Here is a 23,108-nt window from a genome sequence, read left to right on the forward strand (position 1 = left end):
CCAGCACGCAAGCTAGAGAGCCAAGTAGAAAGCAGGAGGAAAAAAAAAGCCCCGGGACTCAAGAGGAAGGCTATCAGACTGACACCCACTGTGCCTCGATGCCATTCAGATGCCAGAGCCACGAAGACCAGACCCGCCCAGTCACCGGCCACGAAGTGCAGCAGACCCGCCAAGTCGCAGGCAAATGCAGCTCAGAGAGAGAGAGAGAGAGAGAGAGAGAGAGAGAGAGAGAGAGAGAGAGAGAGAGAGAGAGAGAGAGAGAGAGAGAGAGAGAGAGAGAGAGAGAGAGAGAGAGAGAGAGAGAGAGAGAGAGAGAGAGAGAGAGAGAGAGAGAGAGAGAGAGAGAGAGAGAGAGAGAGAGAGAGGGAAATGGAGACTGAGAGATTTAGAGAGAGAGAGAATTTTAGGATTTAGAGAGAGAGATTTAGAGAAAGAGAGAAGAGATTTCAAAAGAGGGGTGACTGGCCATTCTCCCGCTCATCGGTTGAATCAGGGCAGCCGGGGGATTTGGATTGTCATTGACAAGTAAAGACGGTTGAATTGGCCACACTCGACTCTGCCAAAAACTCTTGAATACTCGTTTAAAAGGTCGAGTAGAGGCGCCCCGACGCATCGACGATCGACCACGAATGAGACGCAGTTGTTATGGCCCGATAATGCAAGGGGTTTACACGGGGCCTCGGCCCATGTTCTCAAAGTTGGGGCCCTGCTCTGCCTCAAAGGTGATGGCAAACTTTCGCAAAATCCATCGCTTATCCAGGCGCTCCATGTCGCGTTCCACTTGAAGGCGCGCAATGACACGGCGCTCGGCTGATAGACGGGATTTGATAATTAGAATCCAAGTGACGAGCATGAAGATGATGACCATGGCAAACGCCACAGTCCCCATGTAGTCAAAAATTTGCTTGACGCGCGAAGGCCAGGTCGCATACTCGTCCAACAGCACTGTCATGGCTGACAATTGATGTCGAAAGGGGCCGCAGCCAGACGGACACACAGCACACAGCTCCCCAAGCGTGGTTGCCACGCCCGCACTATAGGGCCCTTCCTCTTGCAGCAAACACACAGTCTCAGAGGCATTGAAGTCTTCCACCAAGCAGTCTGCGCACGTGTGCGTGTTTGAGGAACAGGTGGCACCCGTCAGCGCCCCAGCCTCAATCCAGCGATCAGCATTGTCCATCTCAAAGCCCGAGGGCACAACCCTTTAGCGCGCGCGCACACACACACACACACACACACACACACACACACAGCCAAGGCGCGTGAGCAATACTGGTCCACCATGCACAAAGTCGCAAGCGCGCCGCATCCTTTTCCATCGCATGACTGACTGGGTGATGCTGTAACCAAGAGGGAGTGTGATGCAAAGCATTGTAAACAGCATCATGAAGGAGATGAGCGTGCCCAGGCTGTAAGTGGCACGAAAGGCGACCTCTGGCGGCGCGCAAAACTGCGAGTTGAAGCAAAATATCAAAAGCAACCAAAGGATCAAACAAGCGAGCAAATCCCGAGACCACAGTGAGCAGAAGAATGGCGTTCAGGAGCCCCTGCTGTGCCCCAAGGTCCGTAGGACTCACCCGCATAGTGGAGAAACGCTTGCAGTAAAAAAGAACCAGGTGTTTGGCAGCGGCCAAAAACGGCAGCAAAGGGCAAAAAAAGGCACCAAACCACACAATGGCCTGCGTCCACATCAGCTCCAAAGTACTGTCATATCAGCAAAAGCCTCATGTGAGTGATCGAGTGCGGCTGCCAGCAAAGATGAAGTTCGGCAAACGCACCACTTGATTGTTTGGAAACGCGCCGTCGGCAAGTACCTAAGGACGGCCAGAGCAATGCAGCGTCAAGTTGCGCGCTCGCCTCGGAACACACTCGATACACTGTTGCTGCGTACGCACTTTCGAAACCAGGTCGTCTTCTCGTAAAGGGCCTTGCGCACAGGGTCGATGAAAAGCGAAGTCATGATCTCGACGATAAAGTTGATGACCACAAATGTATCTACAAGGTCAAAGGCCGGCGTTTCAGGCATGGTCGTTTAGGAAGTTGACTCGCGGTTCGGCGTGGACCGGCCCAAATTCAAGACTTACAAACTTGTTGCCCGACATAGGTTTCCCAGCACATGCGATTGCCGCGATTGATGAAGTAGGTGTAGAAAAATGCGTAGAGACTGCCGATACGCAAGATGATGCTCCTAATCAAACGTCAGCAGTACGAGCCGTGAGAGTACCGCCCAAGCAATGTCACGCGCGCATCATGACAACAATCGAAGCGCACCGGCCAATGGTCCATTGGATGCCTTCCAGCGGCGTGCGCCAATCCTCTTTCCGGGCCAAGATTTCAAAGGAAATGGGCACAGCCTTGATTGGGCAAGCGTGTACACCCGCGACGTCAGCACACTAATTTATGGTCACAAAAGATCAGATCCCACTTGATTGGAACGCTCAAGTGGTCGTACCTGGTTCAAAATGCTCACGATGATGGAGGGAACGAGCTGTTCGGCCGAGTTGGTACTATCGGCAAACGCTGCGACGGCCTCGGTAATGGCGTAGAAGCTGGCCACCAAAATCAGCAAAACCACTTCAGATATGGTTCAAACGAGAAATGAGACCAGGTGCGGTTGTTGACATTGAGTGTGGGGGGCGCGCGCGCACGGTGGCTTGCTGTACAGCACAAAACGAAAGTCAGGCCTGCAAGCATTACCCACCAAAGTTAATGCCAAGACGCTTCAGCATGATGGTCTTGTGATCCTTCTCCTTGTGCTTTTCGCGCGATTCCTGTTCAAAGACTTGCTCCTAGCGTTATCAAGCATCGCACACGGGGTGGCTTCGATGAGAACCGCAAAGATTTGCGCAGGGCCGGCTACGATAAAGAGGGGCGGAACTCAAACAAGGCGTTTCTCCAAAACACACCATGAGCAGGCGGCGCAGAGCGACGCGTTGTAATTTGACGGAGAGGGGGTCAAATACGGTGTGATCGTAGCCGGTAAACACAATCTGCGAGATGGGGGTCTGGCCCTCGTCGACGTAGTTGGTCATGTTGTAAATGTTGTTTGCCAAGCTAAAATCAGGCGTTGACCCCCGATCGAGGGCAAAGCGTGAGCCATCATCTTATGCCAAGCGCTTGCAAACTCGACCCGTGTGTGTGTGTTAGGGGGGTTGCCACGTGGGGCCAACGCACGCACCGCACAAGAATGTAGAGAATGATCAGCAGGATCGAGATGCCTGTGACAAGGATGTAAGCCAAGGGGATGTAGTAGCCATCATCAAACTCCTCGGCATTGTCGTACTCGGTTTCAGTCATATACGAGCCGATGAAGTAAGCGCTGTAATTGAGGGACGCCTGCCAGAGTGCAGCAATATCCGGCAGAGGTGAGATCACGAATGCACGATGATGGGTGCAGGACAGGACTGGATCACAGCTGGCAGAGAGAAACGCACGCCACCGGTAAAGAGACCCAAAACCACCGTGCCCGCATCGAAGGAACGCTCCATGGCCGGCGTCAAAAAGTCATGTTGACTGTCAAAGCCATAGTCCAGCGAGTACTGCAGCGACCAATTTGGTGTGTGAGATGCACGGGGTAGCAACAAGGGGTGGTAGAACTCACAGGTACTCACTGGAATGACGACAAAGGCGGCGTAGAGAACGCCCATAAGCAGACTCTGCATAAAAGTTGAGCGCAAGAAGCGAAAGTAGGTACCCACGGCCTGACCATGACGGCCTAAAGGCCAAAGGCAGGGATCGTGTCGAGTGATGTTTGCAAAGTGAGAAAGAGGATGAAAGAATTTGCTCAAAATGTGCAGTCATGAAGGAACCGGGGAAGTGACCTTCGAGGTGCTTAATGTCCTTGTTCCAAATTTCAAGGTTGCGCAAAAACATGCCAAATTCCTCCTTAAAGTGGCGCCATTTCTAAACAGAGACGCGAAAAAATGAGGAGACGCTTGTGTGTAAGCGCGTGGTTGTGATGCAGCCAGATCCCCGGCAGAATACTTGAACATGGAAACTGAGAAGAAGAAAAAAAAAGTCCAACTTACGATGGAAGTTGTGGCCCACCAGAGTTGCCAGCCCGAAATAAGTTCGAGGTTTTGCTCAAGCTCGTGTTGTTCGTCGCTGAACGGGCCGGGGAGCCACGTGAGGGGTGTGTCAGAGAGCAGTCAAGGATGTGGATGGTGGCGACGACAGGAGTCGATGGTGTGGACAGAACAAACCGGTAGACATTGAGTTTGGCGCTCATGCGGCGTGGCTCTTGCTTGATATGATCAATGTGTTTCTACCAATGGCGATAAATGATGGGGTCATTGGCCGTTGCATAGGCAATGAGGTATGTACATGTCGGTGAGGGCCGAACAAACGACTCGTGCTGCCGCCTTCCTCCATGAATAGTCTTGCGTGTGGGTATAGAAGGGAGGAGGAGGGTAGTTTAACATACGACGAGCTCTGCATCAAACTGGGTTTTGCGGCGCATGGTCTGGGAGGAGTTGCGGTGCGAGCGAGCTCGGATGGAGGCGGAGAGCCGCCGCGAAAAGTCAGCCGAGTCATTGGCCTCGCTTGTTCTGCGATCAAGGAGCTCGAGCACTTCCGAGTCCAGATGGCGCAGGCTAAAATCGGTACGCCGGCGCAAGCTTTTTTGGTTGGCAAGCTCTTGTTGAACCTCTTGCATGCCCGGGCGACGGCTGGGCATGCCCGCGACCAGTTCTCGAAACCGATGACTGCTGTCATATGTGGACGGGTTAAGGGGAAGGGAAAAGGAGGCATTGATTTGAGGTTGGCCGGTGGGAACAACGCTCGGCGTTCAACCCATCAAGGGCATAAAAAAAAAGCTTGTGATGACTTTGTGGCACACCACGCATCAAGCCTGCCTAACCTGGGGCGGGGGTCGTGAAAGGCGCCGGCAAATTCTTCATCCTCTGAAAGCGGATCTTCGACGCGCTCGGCCGAGGTAAGTTCTAGGCAGATGGGAACCATGTCGATGTGAGTTGTGGTTGAGGATCCTTTTTCCAACTTGGGTTGCCGGGGCCTGTGGCTGGTACCTGTGCCCGTGGTCGAATCGTCACCCATGTAGCGCGGGGCCGGGTTGTAGGAGGGCGGGGCGTGGTCGTGTTGCGACCCTTGGGGACCAGCCGGATCGGGTTGGCGCATGCGCTCGAGGGTGTCATCCGTCTGACTTTCACTGTCTCAACCCAAACAGAAGGAAGGTGAGGCGACTGATGAGAGGAGGGGTGACCTTTGAGCCAACAGAAAAAAAAAACAAAGGCGGGAGGGAAACACGCACCGAAAGTTGACGTTGACGACAACATCCTGCGAGGCGGCCAGGTCGTCGAGCTGCACTGCCTCAATGTGTTGCTCGGCCATGATTGAAGTTGGGTTCTGAGGAGCAGCGACAAGAATGAGAACGGGCAGCGCAGGCATGCCGTGTGTCCAAACAGTTCCAGCCGAGTCGCAATCGCGCCACCATACCAAGAACGACACACGTTCAGCGCATCCAGATGCTGATTATTTGTGCCAGCACAACAACAACAACGAGGAAAAAAAAGTGGGGGGGCGGGGGGCCAGGATCGATCACAGAGAGTGGTGGAGATCCAGCCGCTTGGCCGTTCAAAGACGGGTGGAAGAAGCGGAAACTGCAGCCCCGAGGCGTCGTCGTGACCGAAAGGTCCGCCCGCAACGTCGGCGACGAAAAATTTGAGAGAGAGAGTTTGAGAGAGAGAGAGAGAGAGAGTTTGAGAGAGAGAGAGAGAGAGAGAGAGAGAGAGAGAGAGAGAGAGAGTTTGAGAGAGAGAGAGTTTGAAAGAGAGAGAGTTTAAGAGAGAGTTTGAAAGAGAGAGAGTTTTTAAGAGAGAGAGATGTGAGTTTGAGAGAGTTTTTGAGATAGAGTTTTTGAGAAGGAAAGAGAGTTTGAGTTTGAGAGTTTGAGTTTGAGAGAGAGAGTTTGAGAGTTTGAGTTTGAGAGAGAGAGTTTGAGAGTTTGAGTTTGAGAGAGAGAGAGGTTGAGAGAGAGAGAGAGAGAGAGAGGTTGAGATCGAGAGAGTGAGAGTTTAGAGAGATCGAGGGGGCGGACAACGCTGACTGTCACACAGACGCATATACACAATAACATCAAACACCTTGGATATAAGTCCGTTTACGCCCCGCAATATCTTTGATAAACTGTACAAAAAGCAACACTGATGCTTCATTCAAAACTTCATAATAATGATAATTTTATACACAAACTGTGTTATCTGACAACAATATCCTCGATATCTACGGCATCAACTCTGCGTTGAAATTTCGTGTCGTATGGAGGGAGGGCGGAGACCGCTGACGCACACACACGAGCGGGAGGGAGGAGCGAAGAGAACAGCAATCGGGGCAATCGAGAGAGAGACGGAGAGGGAGAGGGAGAGTGTGTGTATGTGTTGGAGCGATCCAGAAGAGAGAGACAGCTGACCGAGGAACGGGGCAGACGTGGACGGGCAGGACCACCCACCGACCGCCATCAAGACGCGCAGTCATCCCTAGTAACATGATAACGCGGACCCCATTCTGCAACATCCTACCGATATGCGACATGTTCTCTACACGTAATATATTACAAATACGTGGTATAAAATTGACCTTCTGCATCTTCTAATCAGATCACTACATCTTCTCTGAATGAGGTCATTTCGTCTGACATATAAATGTCAGACATTTGATGTCTCGTGGCGCGCGCGAGAGAGAGAGAGAGAGAGAGAGAGAGAGAGAGAGAGAGAGAGAGAGAGAGAGAGAGAGAGAGAGAGAGAGAGAGAGAGAGAGAGTTTTTGGAAATCGCGAGAATGGCAGCGCGGGTGGCGCATGCGGTGGTGCGTGTGGGCACCGAATGGATTGAACAGGGGCCGGATGTTGCGAGGCGACTATCCCTTTGGGGATGTGGGGCTCGGGGGGTGCGCCGGGGACTGTTTACAGCAAGATTGAGTGCGCGCGAGCCGCGATGGGTAGAGTCGGCCTGGAATCCCGAGGACCCGACCGCAGACGTACCGGCTGCCGCGGCCCCAACGGGCAGACATGGGAATGAGACGCGTTCAGCTGCATCAAAGGGCAAGGCGGGGTCGCCTGCACCTGCGCCGCGGTGGAAAAGATGGCTCAACCCAGGTGAAAGTGGAACACCCGACACCATCAAACGCGTCAGCAACACCCTACGCACGTCTGGGCGCAGCATCTTTAGCCAAGGCGACAGCCTGCAACAACTTCCCATCCACCCGGAAGTCCGCCATGCTCTCAAGTCTTACCGGTTTAGCCAGGCCACTCACATTCAGACGCTTGCCTGCGCACGATTGGTCAACGGCCAATCCCTTCTCTTGGCCGCCCCAACAGGAACGGGCAAAACCATGGCCTACCTCCTTCCCGTGCTGTCCCGCCTCTTGGCTCAGCGTGAAGCCCACGGCGCCCCAGGCCCCCAGCAAGCGCGCGCCGTCATTGTTGCTCCCACGCGACTTCTCGCCCGCCAAATCTTTGATCACGCACAGCAGCTCTGTGCCGGGCCCTCTGGCCTCCAAGCCTGTCTCGCTACCCAAAGCGGTACCCTCACCCACCTGCAGGATGGCGTTGATGTTTTGGTGGGCGTCCCAGGTCGCCTCCAACAGCTCTTGGTCGAGCAGCGTTTACACCCATCGTACATGACCACACTGGTCCTTGATGAGGTGGACATTCTTCTCCGTGAGTTTGCCGACGACCTGGCCCCGCTCTGGCGCCACGTTGAGCAACGTGAGCAGCACACCCCGTCCCGGTCCCCACCGGCTGAAGCGTCCCCCGCCAACCCAACACCGGCCCGAGGCTCCCTCCAACTCATCGCCGTTGGCGCCACCATCACCTCGGGCGCATACGAACGCCTTCGTACGCACTGGCCAAAAATCGAACTCGCCGGCACCCGCGACCTTCACCTCCTCCCTTCTCGCATCTCCCACACCTTTCGCAAGCTGAAAGGCCCCAACGTCAAACCCCTGGAACTCAAGAGTATTCTGTTCCAGCCCGACTGGCAAGCCATGATTCTCTTTGTCCCCGACGCCACTACGCTGGCCTGGGCCGTCAAATTTGTCAAAGAGCAAGGCCTCCAATCCGCTGCTGTTTGTGGCACCATGTCCGAGGCCACCCGTCGCGCTGAACTCGCCCGTTTTCAAGAGGACCGCGTAAACATCCTCATTTGCACCGACATTGCTGCCCGTGGTCTTGATCTGCCCCAGGTGCCTTTTTGGCATTGCCAACTCCCGACCCCCTCCTCACCCCCGAGACCCGTGCTCATGCCAACCGTTTTGCCTGTGCCCGCCACGCACATGCCTCCCCAGGTTGACTTGGTCGTCAATTACACCCTCCCACAGACCGATCATGCCTACTTGCATCGTATTGGCCGCACTGGCCGCGCTGGCAAGAGGTGTGTGTCATTGTCACCACGCGCCCCACACTCCGACCCGCTCATGACATTCCTTCTGCGTCAGAGACGTCCACACAAAAACTTTTCACCCTTGCTGTGTTCATTCATGCTCACACGCTCGCGCGCGTTTGTGGCTCTTATCAGGGGAAGTGTCATCAACCTCGTATCCAAGCAGGATCGGCAACGTGCCCATGAGCTTGAGGTATTGGCCCTCAAGCCTCGCGTTTAGATGATCCTCCCCGTCGTACCGTTGGTACCAACGCTATTTGAACGCTTTTCAAACGCTCATGCCTTTTTTTCTTTTTTTTCTTTTTGTCCCGCTTTACACGCCAGGTGCTGATTCATCGCCATCGCAAAGGCAATGTGCAGCCCCTGCCAACTGACCAGGCTCGCTCGCCCAAAAGACAAGCTCAACCAAAGGCTCCTCGTCAGCCAATCGCAAAACGCGCGGGCCGAGCACATACCGCCAAAGCCACCAAAAAAGTCCGATCCTTTTAAGCGGCTGCGCCGCCACCCAGTGTAGCTTAGTGTTGCGCATTGCGCGCGCTTTCGGAATGATCGATCTGCGCTGTCGTTTGTGATCAACCTCCAGCAGTGGCCTGTGGCACACACCACACCTTCCCATACCATCACCACCGAGGCTCTGTTCCAATTGCTAATGTTGCAAGGTTGCGACTTGACTCCGGTTAGCTTTCCCTTTCATCAATTGGTGATCTAAACACCTCGAGGCATTCATCACACCAGCGTATCGCTCGGATGATAAGTCAGTTCCAAGAAAAGGAAAATGTCATGGCCGAAGCACGTTGCAGCGCGACCTCCGCATGCCGGGCTTTCTCGGCTTCCTGCATAGCAAAAAACAACCAGGGGTGACCAGGTTGTGAATTTTGTTTGAAAACATCAAACAAACAAAAAGCGCATCAAAGCCTGGGGGATACCCACCTCCTGAGCCCGTTCTTCGGCCTGTTGCGCTCGAATTTTGCTTAGAATGGCTTCACGCTCAGCCGCCTCGCGGCGCTGTGCTTCCTCGTGTTCGCGCTTCAAGCGTGCGCGGCGCTCCGCCTCCTCACGCGCACGCGCTTCGCGGTTGCGCTCCAACATGGCCATGAGATCAGCGTCAAAGTTGATCTGTGATCACCCCAAGGCCGTCAGACTCATGTCAATCTTTCAAAAAGCTTGGGGCAGCAAAAACAAATGCACACACCTCCTCTTCATCTCGCTCAACTTCTTCCTCCTCCTCTTCATCTGAGTCCTCCTCCGGTTCGGAAAAGCCTTGAAACGTCTCATCGGCAGCAGGGACGCTCATTGGCTCGTCCGGATCGAGGGCTGCCTGCAACACATAGCTATTGCCGGCCCCGACAGCGCCCAGCTCCACACGCTCCTCGTCTGCTTGCCGCCTAGAGCAAACATGCTTGGGTCAGAGGCAAGCGAGTGCACGAACCGACACACCACGACCTGCAATATCAACTCGATATGCCACATACTTTTCTGTCACCGTCTGTCGCCAAAGTGGCTTGGGGTTGAGTGCCTCGTAGATTCGGCTGTGCTTGCTCAAGGGGTCCTGCGCTGCCGTTTGTTCTTGTAGCATTTGACCCATACCCTTGGTCAAGGACAAGGACTTGGTCGCCTTAGCTGACAACTGCGCCATGATTCAAAGAGTGCACACCCAATCGGGCAGAACAAAGTGAAAAGGAAGAAGACGAAGAAGAAAATCGCTCGTCAACGCAAGCGGGCTCAGCGGGGCACATGTCAGAGTCGGTGCCTCGCCGTGCTTGCATCGGTGAACAGAACGCACCGTCAGTTTCTCGGCCTGCTGAGCCAAATCCTGCTCCTTTTTCTTGCGGCGATTAAGCGTGAGCATGCGCTTGTCATGCTCAAGGGAATCCGCAGATGCCGTGGTGCTCATGGGCGCCGCTTGATGCCCGGGCTTAGTGGTGATTGATGGCCGGGCCGGCGAGGACGCAGCAGGGGACCGCGTTGCCGAAGCCGTCTGAGGATGATTAGGGAGGTGGCGATGGGTGTGTTCTGATAGCCCCGGCTCGGATGCTGACGCAGGAGGAGTGCGAAAGGCTTCGGGGGCTGGGGATTTGGGAGCCAAAGGGCGCCGCGCTCCTCGTGGTGAGTGTGGGTCAGGAAGACGTCGGTGCATGGGGGGTGTGTGGCCCAACTTTTGCACTGCCTTCATGTTCGCACCCTGGCCATCCTCATGGCCAAAGCCCGCAAAGGCGTCCTCTTCATCATCGATCAGGGCCGCTGATAGGACAGGATCGATTGCCAAGCAGAGGAGTGCATTAGGCTATCGTGCGCTGACTATGGACGTGGGCGTTGTATAAACGGACAGCAAGGACGTACCGGCCAGGACCGACATGTCCGCCGGTGTGGCAGCAGACTTGTGTGAATCAGCTGTATGCACACATACCAGTGCAAAACATTCGCCCCGTCGTAAAGCAAACGAAGAAGTTCAATCACAGATGGTGACCGAGGAAGAAGCATGAACGAAAATACGAGTATGAATCATGATGGCTCTGAATGGGCATCGTGGCAAGCTCCCCCTTTGCTCCCTTCTTCTGTGATGGACTGAGCGAATTTGTCGGCGTACGTTGATCGAATTCTTCTTCATCATCGTCAATGCCGTTTGTCCTCCTGCTGTGCATTTCTGCATCTGCACTCTGTTGCAGCTTTTGCAGCGGATTCTCACGCGAAACCGAGTTGACCCTGACAAAATGGCGTGGCCAACCAGGCGGGCACACGCATATGGCTCGTGAATCATGTCGTTGGGGGGAAAGCGATCCGGATGGTGGGGCGCAACAAAGGCATGGCAATGACAATGTATTTCGAAAAACATAAAGGGGGGAATGGCCAAATTCAACAATCACGACACGCAGAGTGGATCTCACACCGACGCAGGCCAGAAAAAACACGGGGGTCGATGGCGTCCCGATAGCACAACATCAAAGCCGTCGGTGCCGCAAGTACAATAACACACATATATACATACATGCATACATCCGGGTACATACACATACACACAAAAAAAAAGCAAAAGAAAAAATAAACAGAAAGAAAGAAAGAAGAAAAAAAGAAAAAGAAAAGAAAGTAAGACCATCAAATCACAACTAGACAAGAAACCCTAGCACTATCTCCATGTTCCCCACGCAAGCACAAGCACTGGAGATTCGAGACAAGACGACGCGTGCGGCGCTTGAATGGCATGGCGCGCTTGCAAGAAAAAGCTCTCACTTTAGGCTCTCGGCCGTGGCAGAAAAGCTGGCCTTTCGAAAGCTGTTGCGCGCTGCTTGTACGGCGTCGCTCAGGCCTGCCGGTGCCACGCCGCGGGCTTGGCTTTCGTCCAAGCCAGAGAATGTGCGACTGCGGCGTCGTGATTCCATTGTGTCTGTCTGGCGTATGGACACGGACCGATGTTGCATTGGTGCAACGGGCGTATCATCCGTCGACTCTTGCCCGGCCTCAAAGTCATCCAGGCTGAGCTTGGCGCCCCGCTTCAAGGTGCTCTAAACGTACGACAGCGCCATTGCAAAAGCTCAGATGTGCGATGGTGTTTGTGCGGAGAATAGCAAAACCAGGCAAACCCCAGGTGCAGATGATCATCTTCTTGAGCTGGGCACAAGCATGTACCGTACCGAATTGTGCAAAACAGCACCGATATCACGAGGTGGCGGGGGCTTGAGGAAACGAAGCTCGCCGTCCAGCATGCGCTGCAGGGCTGAAAAGGTCCAGCGAGTGCGACGGTCCGAATTCCAGCATTTTTTCATGACCGCAAATGTCTTGTCAGGACAGCTAAGTGGCACCAGAAGGAAAATGACAACGGAGCAGGGTGGCATGAGTTTTGAACCGCCCCGATGAGCACTGAGCTTGCCACAATGACTTACTCGGGCGGTTGTGTCAGCCGGCCACCTTCGCGAACATAACGCTGCACGTCGCGGAGCTCAATCTCCTCATAGGGAGCCTCGCCATACATCATAATTTCCCTATTGATGGTGCCAGTCGATCAGATGTCACACACAGAAGTTGGCGTCTACAACTGCCCCACAACTGTTATGCAACCAAGAGCGGGTCTGACCACATGAGTACGCCGAAACTCCAGACATCCGATGCCTCGGAAAAGATCTGCAATACCCAAATAAGACGGGGTTGTGAGCAATGATGCCATGGCCCAGTGGGGGATATCGACAGCACAGTCTGTCTGTGAGGGGAAGCAGGCTGAAACAAACCTTTTCATCAAGACCTTCGGGTGAACACCACTTCAGGGCTAGCTTGAGGCGAGTTCGAAGTAAAAAGTAATCGTGGCCTTCATCCAGTCGCTGCGTGAGGCCAAAGTCGCCCACCTTGACCACATTGTTGGATGCCAACATGCTGCAAAATGGCATGTGTGGTGAGCAGCAGACAGCAACGGCTCTCTCCACCAGGTGTGCGACTACAAGGCGCTTGTCATGGGCAAGCCACAAACCAGTTACGAGCAGCCAGGTCCATGTGGACCATTCGCGATTCGGCCATAAAGGCCATGCCCTTGGCCAGTTGCGTGCACCAGACAATCTGAGTCAAGGCAAGAAAGCGAATGTTCATAGGCATAGAGGTGAGTCAAGACAGCCGGGGCCAGGGGTCAGCTGCGAACTTGGTGGAAAAGCGGCATCGCGGAAGTCAAGACACGACAAACCATCTCGTGAAGGTGCAGTTGAAGTCCCTTTTCCTTGCAGGCCATGAGGACTGAGCGCAGGTCACCATACTGTGGGATCACACATTGGAAGCATGGTGGTGGTGGGGCATCGCTTGTGAGCACGTTCGCTTTAGGATGTTCCATTGGGTCTGGATTTTGGAGATGTGTTGGCACGCATGATCAAATAATGACGTACCTGCATGTACTCCAAGACACAGAGCCAGGGCTTCTGCTGGAGAGCTACGCCAATGATGCGGATGAGGTGATCATGGCGCAGCTCGAGCATGACTTCAGCCTCATGCAAGAATTCCTCTTTGTCGGCAGCACTTGCAGCGCCTCGAAGCAGTTTGACAGCTCGTGTGATGCTATCACTACCACCCTCACCCTGTCCGGGGGCGACCTATGGCAAGACAAAAAAAGAGGGGTGGGGGGTGTCAGAGATGGCCCCGGGTTGTAAGTCAAGGCGTCGGGCCTTCGACGTGCGCGAGTATGGAACCGAGGTGTGGGTAACGGGCTGCAGCAACCCCGATAAGCAAGGGATCGAGCTCGCGAGTGGACACGCATACCTTTTGTTTGGCCAGCCAAACATCGCCAAACTGGCCGGCGCCAATTTGCTTGATGGCCTTGAGGTCGCGCCGGTGAATTTGTTTGTAAAAGAGCTCACCACGAACGGGTTCCCGGCGTTGGTCGGTGACACGAAACGGATCGTCACCGAGGGCCTTGCTTTGTTCACTGAGGATCTGAAAGGCCTCGCTCACGGCAGCGGTGAGTTTGTCACCGTCACCAAAACGCAGCTGGAAGAGGTGGCATTGGACGTGGCCGATTTTGTCGTCGTTGCGGATATAAGCGAACACGTCGCCGCGGTCGGGGCTTTGGAGGGCGACACAGGTGAAAGAGACTGTTTTGAGGAAATGGCTAAAGAGTGGGGTGCCGGCTTGCATGTCCTCGGCGTGAACGAGGCTTTCGGTGATGGTGAGGACGATGCCACGAGGTTTTTCGTTGGGGCGCCTGCGTTGAAGCTCGCGCCAGCGTGTGGAGTTGCGCATCATGGCGTCTTGGCACACGTGTTTGCCTCGAAGGGCATTGACCAGTTCATGGCCGAGGTAATAACCCTGCACCTTGTAGCCGTGGCGTAATTGGGAGGCAAGGGCGCGGTTGCGGCTCGGAGGCCCGGCACGCATGGATTGTTGAGCGGAGGTGTGGCGCGCCAGCGGGCTCTCGGTGGGGTGATGGGAGGACATGGAGCCGGAGCGAGACCGGCTGAATTCGGGGGCGGAGGGTGTGCGCGGGGTTGTGGGGGTGCCGGGCGCCGGGGAGCTGGGGGTCGTGGGCGTGGAAGGGGAGGCGGTGCGGCCGGCCAAGGGAACGTCGTTGGCGTGATCGGTGGAGGATTCCGAGGCCACGTCAATGTTGAGGCGGCGGCCACTGAGGTCACCCGAGATGGTACGACCACCGAGTTGGCGGATACTGGATTGACGGCCAGGTAAAGGGCCACGGCGGATGCTGCTGCCGGCTGAGAAGCTGGATCTGGCGGGGCGGTCAAAGTCGGAAGCGGACTTGAGTTCGGGAGCGGAGTCAGCGGCGGCTTTGTTGAGGCCCTGCTTGTTGAGGATGGCTTCGCAAATGACACGGGCCTTCTCCTTGACACTGAAGGTGTAGCAGAGGTGAGTTTCGTTTTGCCGATAGACAATGACAAAGAACTTCTTGTCGGCAGTGGTGACCTTGACCTCGGCAATGTAAGGGAGGGCGAGGGGGGTACCGATGATCATGTCGTCTTTGCGGTGGACGATGCGAACGTCGGCGTCGCGGACGTCAATCCACACTTTGAGGGGTTCCTTGGCCATGGAGCGACACTCAAGCATGGCCTCGTTCAGGGAAGAATCGTTGAATTGACTGGAGATTTTGAGGTTGCCGAAGAATTTGGCCTTGAACGGCAAGCCAGCGCTGGCGGCTGTACTGACGCTCACGGAGCGGCTGCGGCTAGGTTCATCGGCTGCCGGCCCCTGTGCCATGGCACCAGCGCCTTGGCGGGGACTGCCGACCTCTGATCCATGGCCCTGGGAGATGCTGGCACTGCGCACGGGGCCAGCAGTAGGGGCCGTTCCGGGACTCGCCCCGGCCGCCGCCGCAGCCGCAGCGGCGGCAGCAGCAGCGTTTTTGGCGCGTGATCCACGCCTAAACATGCTGCCCGCCGCCAAAAAAGGGGGGGGGGGGGGGGGTTCAAATTCAGAAGCTGAAACGGTGGGCGCAAGCCGCAGGAAAGGCAGGTACTGGGCCGCGGTGATGAAGAGTGAGGAGCAAGTCTTCGAAGAGGGGACCGGGGTCTACTCGTGCCAAGTCGTTGACCTTCTTTCCCCCACCACCCGCAATAAAAAAAATAAAAAAAAAGAGTCGACGCCAGTGCCTCAAACTTGCAAAAGGCCAACGGCAAGATGCCGCGAGCGCTGCTCATGAACAGGCAGCAGCAGCAGCGGGCAAATGAGCAAATGAGCGCGGCGCCCTCCATCCAGCATCACAAGGACCGCCAGCCAAGAGAGAGAGACCAGACGATCTCTCTCTCTCCTTTTAGAGGTGTGGGAGGGGAGTAGTGAGAATTGAAGAGGGGAGGGTCTGGTGGTGGTAGATGATCAGAGAGAGGGGAGATTTTGTGTTTGGATCTTGTTGTGATTATAAGGTAAAGTCAGAGAGACGCTTTGAAGTTGGTTGAAGAGTCAGAGAAAGTTTGACTTTGTGAGTATGCCCTAGAGACCACAAATCACAGCTTGTACATGTGCTTCTTGTATCCGCCCCGCCAAAAGTTTATTTCCCAGGATAAATTATCATTTTAACACTTAGTAAAGTTAAGCCATATCCTTTAAAATTAATTTTCTTAAGAGGTGTGGGAGGGGAGTAGTGAGAATTGAAGAGGGGAGGGTCTGGTGGTGGTAGATGATCAGAGAGAGGGGAGATTTTGTATTTGGATCTCGATGTAATAACAAGGGAAAATCAGAGAGACGCTTCGAACTTGGTTGAAGCGTCAGAGAAACTTTGACTTTGTGGAGTAAGCCCTAGAGACCACAAATCACAGCTTGTACATGTGCTATCCCGCCAAAAGTTTATTTCCCAGGACATATTATCATTTTAGCTCTTTAAAACCATATCCTTAAAATTAATTTGTCTTCTCACACAACTCTCTCTCTCTCTTAAAATTTAAAAAAAAATTAAGAATTAAAATTTCATTTTTTATTTTTCCTCGACAACGGCAGTGGCAGTGCCGCTCAGTCACTGTCGCTGACGCGAACCTGCTTTGCTGCTCGGCAAGACTGTGCAGGTGGGTTGCATGTGGTGGGGACCCAAGGTTATTGAACACTTGCTTGCTCATGGGATGCTTTGCTTGATGTTGACCCGCTCTCTTGCTGTGCTCAAGGTTTCAGAGTGCTGAGGAAAGCCAGTCGGGGCTGGATCAAAAGTCGACGTTTGCCCCCCCAAAAGCCCCGTCGCTCTCGTTTGCGGTGATACAGGTGGGTTGGGATGCGGGTCTGAGGCGTCAAAATCCCCTGGGTGTCAAGGCATTGAGCAACTAGCTGGCGCTCCAGGCATATGGCTCACATTCTGTTTGCTGTGACTGACTGACCACATGGCAGGTCCATCATGGGACTGACCTCAACAGCTACGGCCGTGGCCGTGCAAGACGTGCTGCGACCACTCATGCTCGTCCTGCTCCCCATCTTTGTTCTCCTACGCGTCAACAAGGTCTACCCCTTTGTCCAAGCCGTGTACACTGGGTCAGTGCAATGACCGCCACGCTCCCTGACGTTCCTTTGGCCCCCTTTGCCCCGCACCGTCTTTCCTTTCTCTCCTTTCTCGCCTCCGCCCCGACTCTGACACACCAATGATGTGCTTTGGATAACATAAAAAAAAAACAAAAAAAAAACACAGATTGGTACGAACCGTGACCCCTGAGACGGCCGAACTGGCTCGTCTCAGCTCGAAACCCGTCACGACTCGCTCTGATGGCCTTGTCGAGGACTTTCGCATCCCTACCAACTCAGACCTCCAGCTTCGCCAAGTCAAGGTGCCGTCTTCTCCACTTGCCTCACCCCCTCTGCTGAACCAATTACCTACTCACCGCCAAGCTCCGCCGTTTTTGCCCTAGGTTACGCCATTTTCTTGGTCCAAGCTTCACTTTGCCGACCATCTGTCCCAGCTTTTCTTGCTTCTCCTGGCCACTCTGGGTGAGTCTCGTCGCCGTTTTTCTTTTGCATTCATCAAAGCATCAGGGCGTGGCTGCGCCTGACACTCACCCTGCTCAACCTTTCCAGTGGGGCCAATCGTCTCGGCAACCATGAGCTGGATCAATCCCCACTCCACCGCCAATTATTCCGCACTCGTCATCCTTCTTGCTGTCACCGGTGCTCACGTATGTCCTGCTTTCTTTCAATGCTGAATGGCTTTCCCACATTCATTGATGGCGGGGCTCATGCACAACGCTGATGCACCTCGCCTGCTTGACCCGCGTGCCCGTGACTCTCTGACCTCACTTCGGCTTTGCGCCAGTGCATCAACACGCTGGTCCGCCTCCTGTGGCAAAGCAGCTCCTCTTTGCTCCTGGCCTCGGGGTTTTTCGTCTTCTTCTTCACCCTCATCCTCAGCCTTACCGCGGGGCATCTCTTTGACATTCCCCTTGAAGAAGGTCCGTTTTCATAACCACACCCTGCCCCGCATCCTCTTTCGAACCTCTACCCTTTCTCACCGCTTCGGTACCTCCTCACCCGGTGGCTCATCGGGCAATAGAATACGGTTTATGGGAGCTTGAATGGGTGCAGCAGATTAGTGCTGCTCAAGCCCCAACCACCTCGGATGACAACTTGCCTACTCCAGCCAGTGACCCCGTGATTGTCTCTCGTCCATCTCCCGCCGATAGGTCTGTCTTCGCCTGTTTCCTACACATGTTATACGTATCTCGTATGCCCCGATACTGTCCGCGGCCCGGCAGCTCAATGCCCCAATTGTGCTGTTCAATGCGTGCTTTAGCCGTACACATCTGCGAACCATCTTGCTCCTGGCCAGCGCCATGGCAGGTGTGCTGGCTGCAGCCCTTGCCCTGCCTGCCCTTCGCTTGGCCCGCAACTTCGTGCTCTCTCGCACCGTACCTGAGCCCGCCTTTCTCTACCAGTGAGTTGCACCCCGACCATTTCTCGCTCCTGCAAGTCACTATAAACACTGACGCCGTTTCGGACATTTTCTAGAACTGGTCCCATTACCATGCTTCTGGCACCCTTGGGCATTTGCCTCACCTTCTTCACACCTATCGCCGATGCCCTCCATCAACAAGGACTAGCCACGTGCGTGCCTAGCACTCGCTGCTGTGCAACCACAAGCCTTTGGTACCCTGACGCCGAGCGCCCAACATTGAACTTGCTTGTGCATACGTAGGTCAGACTTGATCGCGTTGCGGGCAACACTGGCCCTATTGGCTTTGGCAAGCCAATTTGGCAGCTTGCGTCCCTCGATGCAATACTATCTGAACTCGGCCTTTGAGAAAGGCACCGCTCTCTTGCGGGGCCAGGGTGAAGATGACCACGTTGAACAAGAAGACGAGAGCACCGCATCCACAAGCAAGAAGGCTAAAAAAAAAGCCAAGACCAAAACATCAACCGCGTCGCCGACCGCAACCGTGCGCGCTGGCCAGATTCAACAAACGGTTCGCGTTTTGCGAGGATCATCAACTGGCCTGCGTTGGTTCTTGCCCCGCACAGCATAACGGTTTGATATGCTCCCAACGACAACAGGTGGAACATGTCTGGCAGTACAGCATTGTGGTTGCGTTGCAGCTGCTGCTCCCCGCCACGCTTTTGTTTGTGCCGGCCGCCATCGCATTGATCAAGTACGTTTGCAATTTCCTGCAAGCCGCGCAACTTTGGTTGAAGGTGACCCGTCGCCAACTGCATTGCTGTACTCTGTAGGCTTGGTTGGCCGGCCACGTCAGGGTCCTCGATCTCGACGCTCAATGCTACCGAGAGCGATGACCGCGCGTCACCGGATCGTTCCGCGTTCATCGGGTAAGCTCTCGAGTGTTCCCTCGCCCGTCAGCGCCGCCGTGCCTCAAACCTGTGGCACCTTCATTCATGGCCCTCCGTACATAGGCAAGCGGCGCAGGCCATGTTGCTGTGGCTTTCGGCTGTGCTATCGGCATTCCAGATCGGGGCCATTGTTATGTTGCAAAAGATTCAAAACATGTAGTGACATCGTCAGGGTACTCTGCCGCCAGACTCCAAGAGCCCCGAGCTGTCAGTTGAGGGTCTGCTGGGGCAAATTGACGTGTGAATTATTTGACGGATTGACTGATATATTTGGCTGATTGATTGTGCAAGGGATAAAAGTAGACGAGGCATTTCCCATCAAACTCTGATGTACGCCTCCTTTTGGTTTTTCCATAAAGGCAAGGGAGGCTGCTTGGCTCGAATTCAGACAGCATCGCGCCCCTGTCGCGCATAGTCCTACAGCCAGTCACTCAAGGACTTGCCCAGGCGAGTGCCAATGAAATACTAGTTTGGCTTGGCAATGGGTAAGTGTAGCTTTTGCAGGCATTGCTCGCGCTCCGCCTTCAAACGCGACTCGGCATACACGGGCAGAGGATCAACTTGCTTCGCTCGCGCCTCGTTGCGGAGTCGACGTCGTTCTCGCTCCATCTTGCGAAGTTCGTTGCGCGATGGCGCTCGGCGTGAGTCGTGCCCAGCACCCTCGCGGGCTGGAAAGGGCGACCGATCACGGCGAGGAAGGTCACGACGATCACTTTCAGGCGCCCATGAGCGGCCTCCACGACCCCGGATGGATTCTCGCGACGGTGAACGGGGCCCACCTCGGGGCCCAGGCGGCCCTCTTGAATCATATGGCGCTCGGCCATGAGCGGGCCCACGATCAGCCCGTTCCATGCCACCACGACGGTCCATGTCACGATCATAGGCCGGTTCCCGGGCAATGGGATCTCGCTCAAATCTGCCTGGGGCGCGCCGAGGCGCCATGCCCTGCTCATATCGTGGCTGCACATCCCATGGGCCGTCACGAGGAGGTCCTCGTCGACCCCGCTCATCGCCACGTCGGTCTTCGTGGCGTGCATCACCACCATAGCCAGGATCCCCTTCAAATGGGCGGCGAAACTGCTCAGTTTGAGGTGGGTATCGCTCCCGGCTGGGTGGACGGCGCTGGTCGACTTGATGTGGGTACCGCTCCCGGCTGGGTGGACGGCGCTGATCAACTTGAGGCGGGTACCGCTCCCGGCTGGGTGGACGGCGCTGGTCGACTTGAGGTGGGTACCGCTCCCGGCTGGGTGGACGGCGCTGATCGACTTGAGGCGGGTACCGCTCCCGGCTGGGTGGACGGCGCTGGTCGACTTGAGGTGGGTACCGCTCTCGGCTGGGTGGACGGCGCTGATCGACTTGAGGTGGGTACCGCTCCCGGCTGGGTGGACGGCGCTGGTCGACTTGAGGCGGGTACCGCTCCCGGCTGGGGGCACGCGGCTGGTCGACTTGAGGGGGGTACCGCTCCCGGCTGGGTGCACGCGGCTGCGAAGAAATGGCGGGACTACGTTCGCGAGTTGAAGTGGGGCCATCGTGTGAAGGACGGCGAATGACTTCCGAGTCGGTGGAAGGCATGGGCTTTGGTGTGGGTGTCGTTGTGCCCGCTCGCAGATCGACACGAAAACCGGGGTTGCGCCCTGATTCTGGACGTGAGGAAGGTCGTGTGCCGTGGGTGTCATGACCGTTGGATGCCGGCGGTGTCTCTGGCCGTGCTTGTGTTTTGGGTTGGTAGCCCACGAGCCGGCGCTCCGGCGCCCGGGCGGTGCTTTCCGGGGCTTCTGAGGTGCGGCGCCGCACCGCTGGCGGCGAAGGTGAGTCATCTGATACCTGAGAAACATCAGGATCGGCAATGGCTCTGCGTGCATTGCCGCGTGCTGAGGAGCGGCGCTGGTCGGCATCCTTTGGGGTGACTTGGGATTGCTGACCCCGCAGTTTGGAGGCTGGCGCCTTGGCAGGTGGAGGGCGCTCTGCTGTTGGCGGGGCTTCAAGACGATCAAAGATTGACCTCTTGCCCTTGGTTGCCGAAGCAGGGGTCGGCAAGGCTGAATTTAGGGCTGTCTTTGCAGCAGCAGTGTCGGCAGCGCGCATGTGACCTCCTCCTGGAACGATGACAGCTGGGCGGCGATCCGATTTTTTGCCTGTCTTTTGTGAGATCTGCGGCATGGCGAACGGGAGATGGGTTGAATTAAGTTTGGGATGGAACTTGAGTTGATATTGACGACCAAGCAAAAAAGGGCCAGAGGGTCATGTGGGTGGGATGGGGCTAGGGGCGGAGGGGCCTAACCTTGACGTTCAGGGTTGAGTTGTCAAAGGTGACCTTTTTCTTTTTGGCAATGCGCTCTGCATCTTGAACATCGTACGTCTAAAGGAAAAAAAAAATGACGGGGCCAATGGTAAGGCTAAGCCGGCGTGGCGTTCAATCATGTCGAAGCTTGGCCTGGCCGCCTTGATCGGCCAGTGGCGATGTGGTAGCAAAACCCACCACAAAAGCAAAGGAGGGGGAAAGTTCAAACTTGTGGGCGCGACCCAAGCTGCGCGCAAATTCACGAAACGCATCTACACGGGAACAGCATCGCGTCAACGGGTGTGTGTGTGTGTGTGTGTGTGTGTGTGTGTGTGTGTGTGTGTGTGTGTGTGTGTGTGTGTGTGTGTGTGTGTGTGTGTGTGTGTGTGTGTGTGTGTGTGTGTGTGTGTGTGTGTGTGTGTGTGCAAGCAGCCTTTGGGCTCTCGGATGGTTCGGTTCGGTGCTTGGGGTAACAAAAGCTGGCTAGAACGACCGGTGCACGCACGGCGCGACATACTTTGCGGGTACTGCGTCTTCAGCCCTGTGAAGAAGACTCGTTCCGTCATGATGCAAGCGCCTTGGTGGGGTGGATCTACGACACGCGTGGCGCTCCGTCCGTCCGCTCGGGCACACCAGCGGCCAGTCACTGCCGCCACCGATTCAGGAGCAACCAACGGGGTGAGACCCAGACCATCATCATCACCATCACGATGTGTTCAAACCCCAGACTCCCTTGTCTCACATTCACGTACCCAAAATGCAAAATGCAGTGCAAGTGTCTTCTCCACAAACAACCGTATAAGATCATGGGCCAGCCCTCCGGCGCTGCCACTGCTCCCGCGCTGCCGTTTCTTCCTCTCTCTTCCGCTCGTGTGTGTGAGAGAGAGAGAGAGAGAGAGAGAGAGAAGGATAGAGAGAGAGACCAAATGTCAGAGAGACAGAGAGTATGTGTGTGTGTGTGTGTGTGTGTGTGTGTGAGGTAAAGTGTGACTATTGTGTCGCTTTGGATTGATTGAAGTGTGATGTTAATCACAGTATCTCTTAGAACCCCCTCTCGCTCACCAATTCATCTTTCTCTTGACTCTTCTCTCTCTCTCTTCTCTCTCTCTTTCTCTCTCTCTTTCTCTCTCTCTCTCTCTCTCTCTCTCTTCTCTCTCTCTTTCTCTCTCTCTTTCTCTCTCTCTCTCTCTCTCTCTCTCTCTCTCTCTCTCTCTCTTTCTCTCTCTCTCTCTCTCCATCTCTCTTCTCACACACACTCTCTCTTCTCTCTCTCTCTCTCTCAGTCTCTGCTCTCTGCTGCCTCGGGTTGTGTCGCCGCTGTGGGGCCTGGAGCTGAGGGATCGGTTGCGTGCCCAGTGCTTGGCAGAGGCTGCAGGGAGAGAGCGGTTTGTGGTCTTGAAGAGGACGACGGTCGCCGCGCAAGATGGAGGTGGAAAGCGCCGACGTCGTGCGCTTGGTCCTGCAGTATCTGAAAGAGAGCAACCTGCCTCATGCCTTTGATGCTTTGGCTGAGGTACGCACCCCCAGCAAAGCTCCCCTCCCTCTCCTCCTCCCTCTCCTCCTCCCCCGCTGCGCCCCTCCCCCCCCAGAAAAAGAAGAAGAAGAAGAAGAAAACAAGCAGTGTCCAGGTTTACCTAACCCCGTGTCCTCGGACGGATCCTGATATGCTATGGGTTGGACGCTGCATTGCTCTCCCCCCCCCCCCCCCCC

General features: G+C 55.3%; 5 protein-coding genes across 5 annotated transcripts in view; 3 read left to right on the forward strand and 2 right to left on the reverse strand.

Moving 5' to 3' along the window:
- The window catches only part of MONBRDRAFT_10475 (uncharacterized protein), a gene marked incomplete at both ends in the record, with an annotated part of 11,249 nt that extends 5,846 nt beyond the window's left edge, over positions 1–5,403 (reverse strand). Inside the window, 11 exons of the mRNA XM_001748224.1 lie at positions 674–1,202; positions 1,896–1,995; positions 2,085–2,188; positions 2,272–2,393; positions 2,907–3,054; positions 3,179–3,336; positions 3,612–3,715; positions 4,048–4,264; positions 4,424–4,706; positions 4,859–5,164; positions 5,267–5,403. Coding sequence (XP_001748276.1) covers positions 674–1,202; positions 1,896–1,995; positions 2,085–2,188; positions 2,272–2,393; positions 2,907–3,054; positions 3,179–3,336; positions 3,612–3,715; positions 4,048–4,264; positions 4,424–4,706; positions 4,859–5,164; positions 5,267–5,403 — 2,208 coding nt within the window. The remainder of the gene's footprint in view (positions 1–673; positions 1,203–1,895; positions 1,996–2,084; positions 2,189–2,271; positions 2,394–2,906; positions 3,055–3,178; positions 3,337–3,611; positions 3,716–4,047; positions 4,265–4,423; positions 4,707–4,858; positions 5,165–5,266) is intronic.
- Positions 5,404–6,700: 1,297 nt separating this feature from the next.
- MONBRDRAFT_38208 (uncharacterized protein) lies at positions 6,701–8,767 on the forward strand (the record flags this gene model as incomplete). Its single annotated transcript, XM_001748147.1, has 4 exons — positions 6,701–8,195; positions 8,298–8,383; positions 8,528–8,585; positions 8,717–8,767. Coding segments are annotated over exons 1-4 (1,599 nt in total), but the record flags the coding sequence as incomplete, so codon positions are not given.
- Positions 8,768–9,280: 513 nt separating this feature from the next.
- MONBRDRAFT_27786 (uncharacterized protein) lies at positions 9,281–15,238 on the reverse strand (the record flags this gene model as incomplete). Its single annotated transcript, XM_001748225.1, has 16 exons — positions 9,281–9,508; positions 9,585–9,777; positions 9,865–10,019; positions 10,176–10,633; positions 10,733–10,783; positions 10,980–11,095; positions 11,621–11,880; positions 11,903–11,998; positions 12,022–12,178; positions 12,271–12,369; positions 12,462–12,508; positions 12,613–12,754; positions 12,849–12,934; positions 13,056–13,124; positions 13,252–13,455; positions 13,622–15,238. 16 exons carry the CDS (start codon positions 15,236–15,238, stop codon positions 9,281–9,283), a joined length of 3,978 nt encoding a protein of 1,325 aa, XP_001748277.1.
- Positions 15,239–16,685: 1,447 nt separating this feature from the next.
- On the forward strand, positions 16,686–19,277 carry MONBRDRAFT_27787 (uncharacterized protein; the record flags this gene model as incomplete). Its single annotated transcript, XM_001748148.1, has 12 exons — positions 16,686–16,819; positions 16,974–17,109; positions 17,191–17,269; positions 17,357–17,454; positions 17,592–17,727; positions 17,829–17,958; positions 18,069–18,209; positions 18,284–18,379; positions 18,471–18,738; positions 18,827–18,921; positions 19,001–19,096; positions 19,181–19,277. 12 exons carry the CDS (start codon positions 16,686–16,688, stop codon positions 19,275–19,277), a joined length of 1,506 nt encoding a protein of 501 aa, XP_001748200.1.
- Positions 19,278–22,991: 3,714 nt separating this feature from the next.
- Positions 22,992–23,108, forward strand: part of MONBRDRAFT_38210 (uncharacterized protein) — a 2,848-nt gene continuing 2,731 nt past the window's right edge. The window contains exon 1 of the mRNA XM_001748149.1: positions 22,992–23,072. Coding sequence (XP_001748201.1) covers positions 23,063–23,072 — 10 coding nt within the window. The 5' untranslated portion in view covers positions 22,992–23,062. The remainder of the gene's footprint in view (positions 23,073–23,108) is intronic.

Source organism: Monosiga brevicollis, genomic scaffold (assembly GCF_000002865.3).
Source record: "Monosiga brevicollis MX1 MONBRscaffold_21 genomic scaffold, whole genome shotgun sequence".
Lineage (NCBI taxonomy): Eukaryota > Choanoflagellata > Craspedida > Salpingoecidae > Monosiga > Monosiga brevicollis.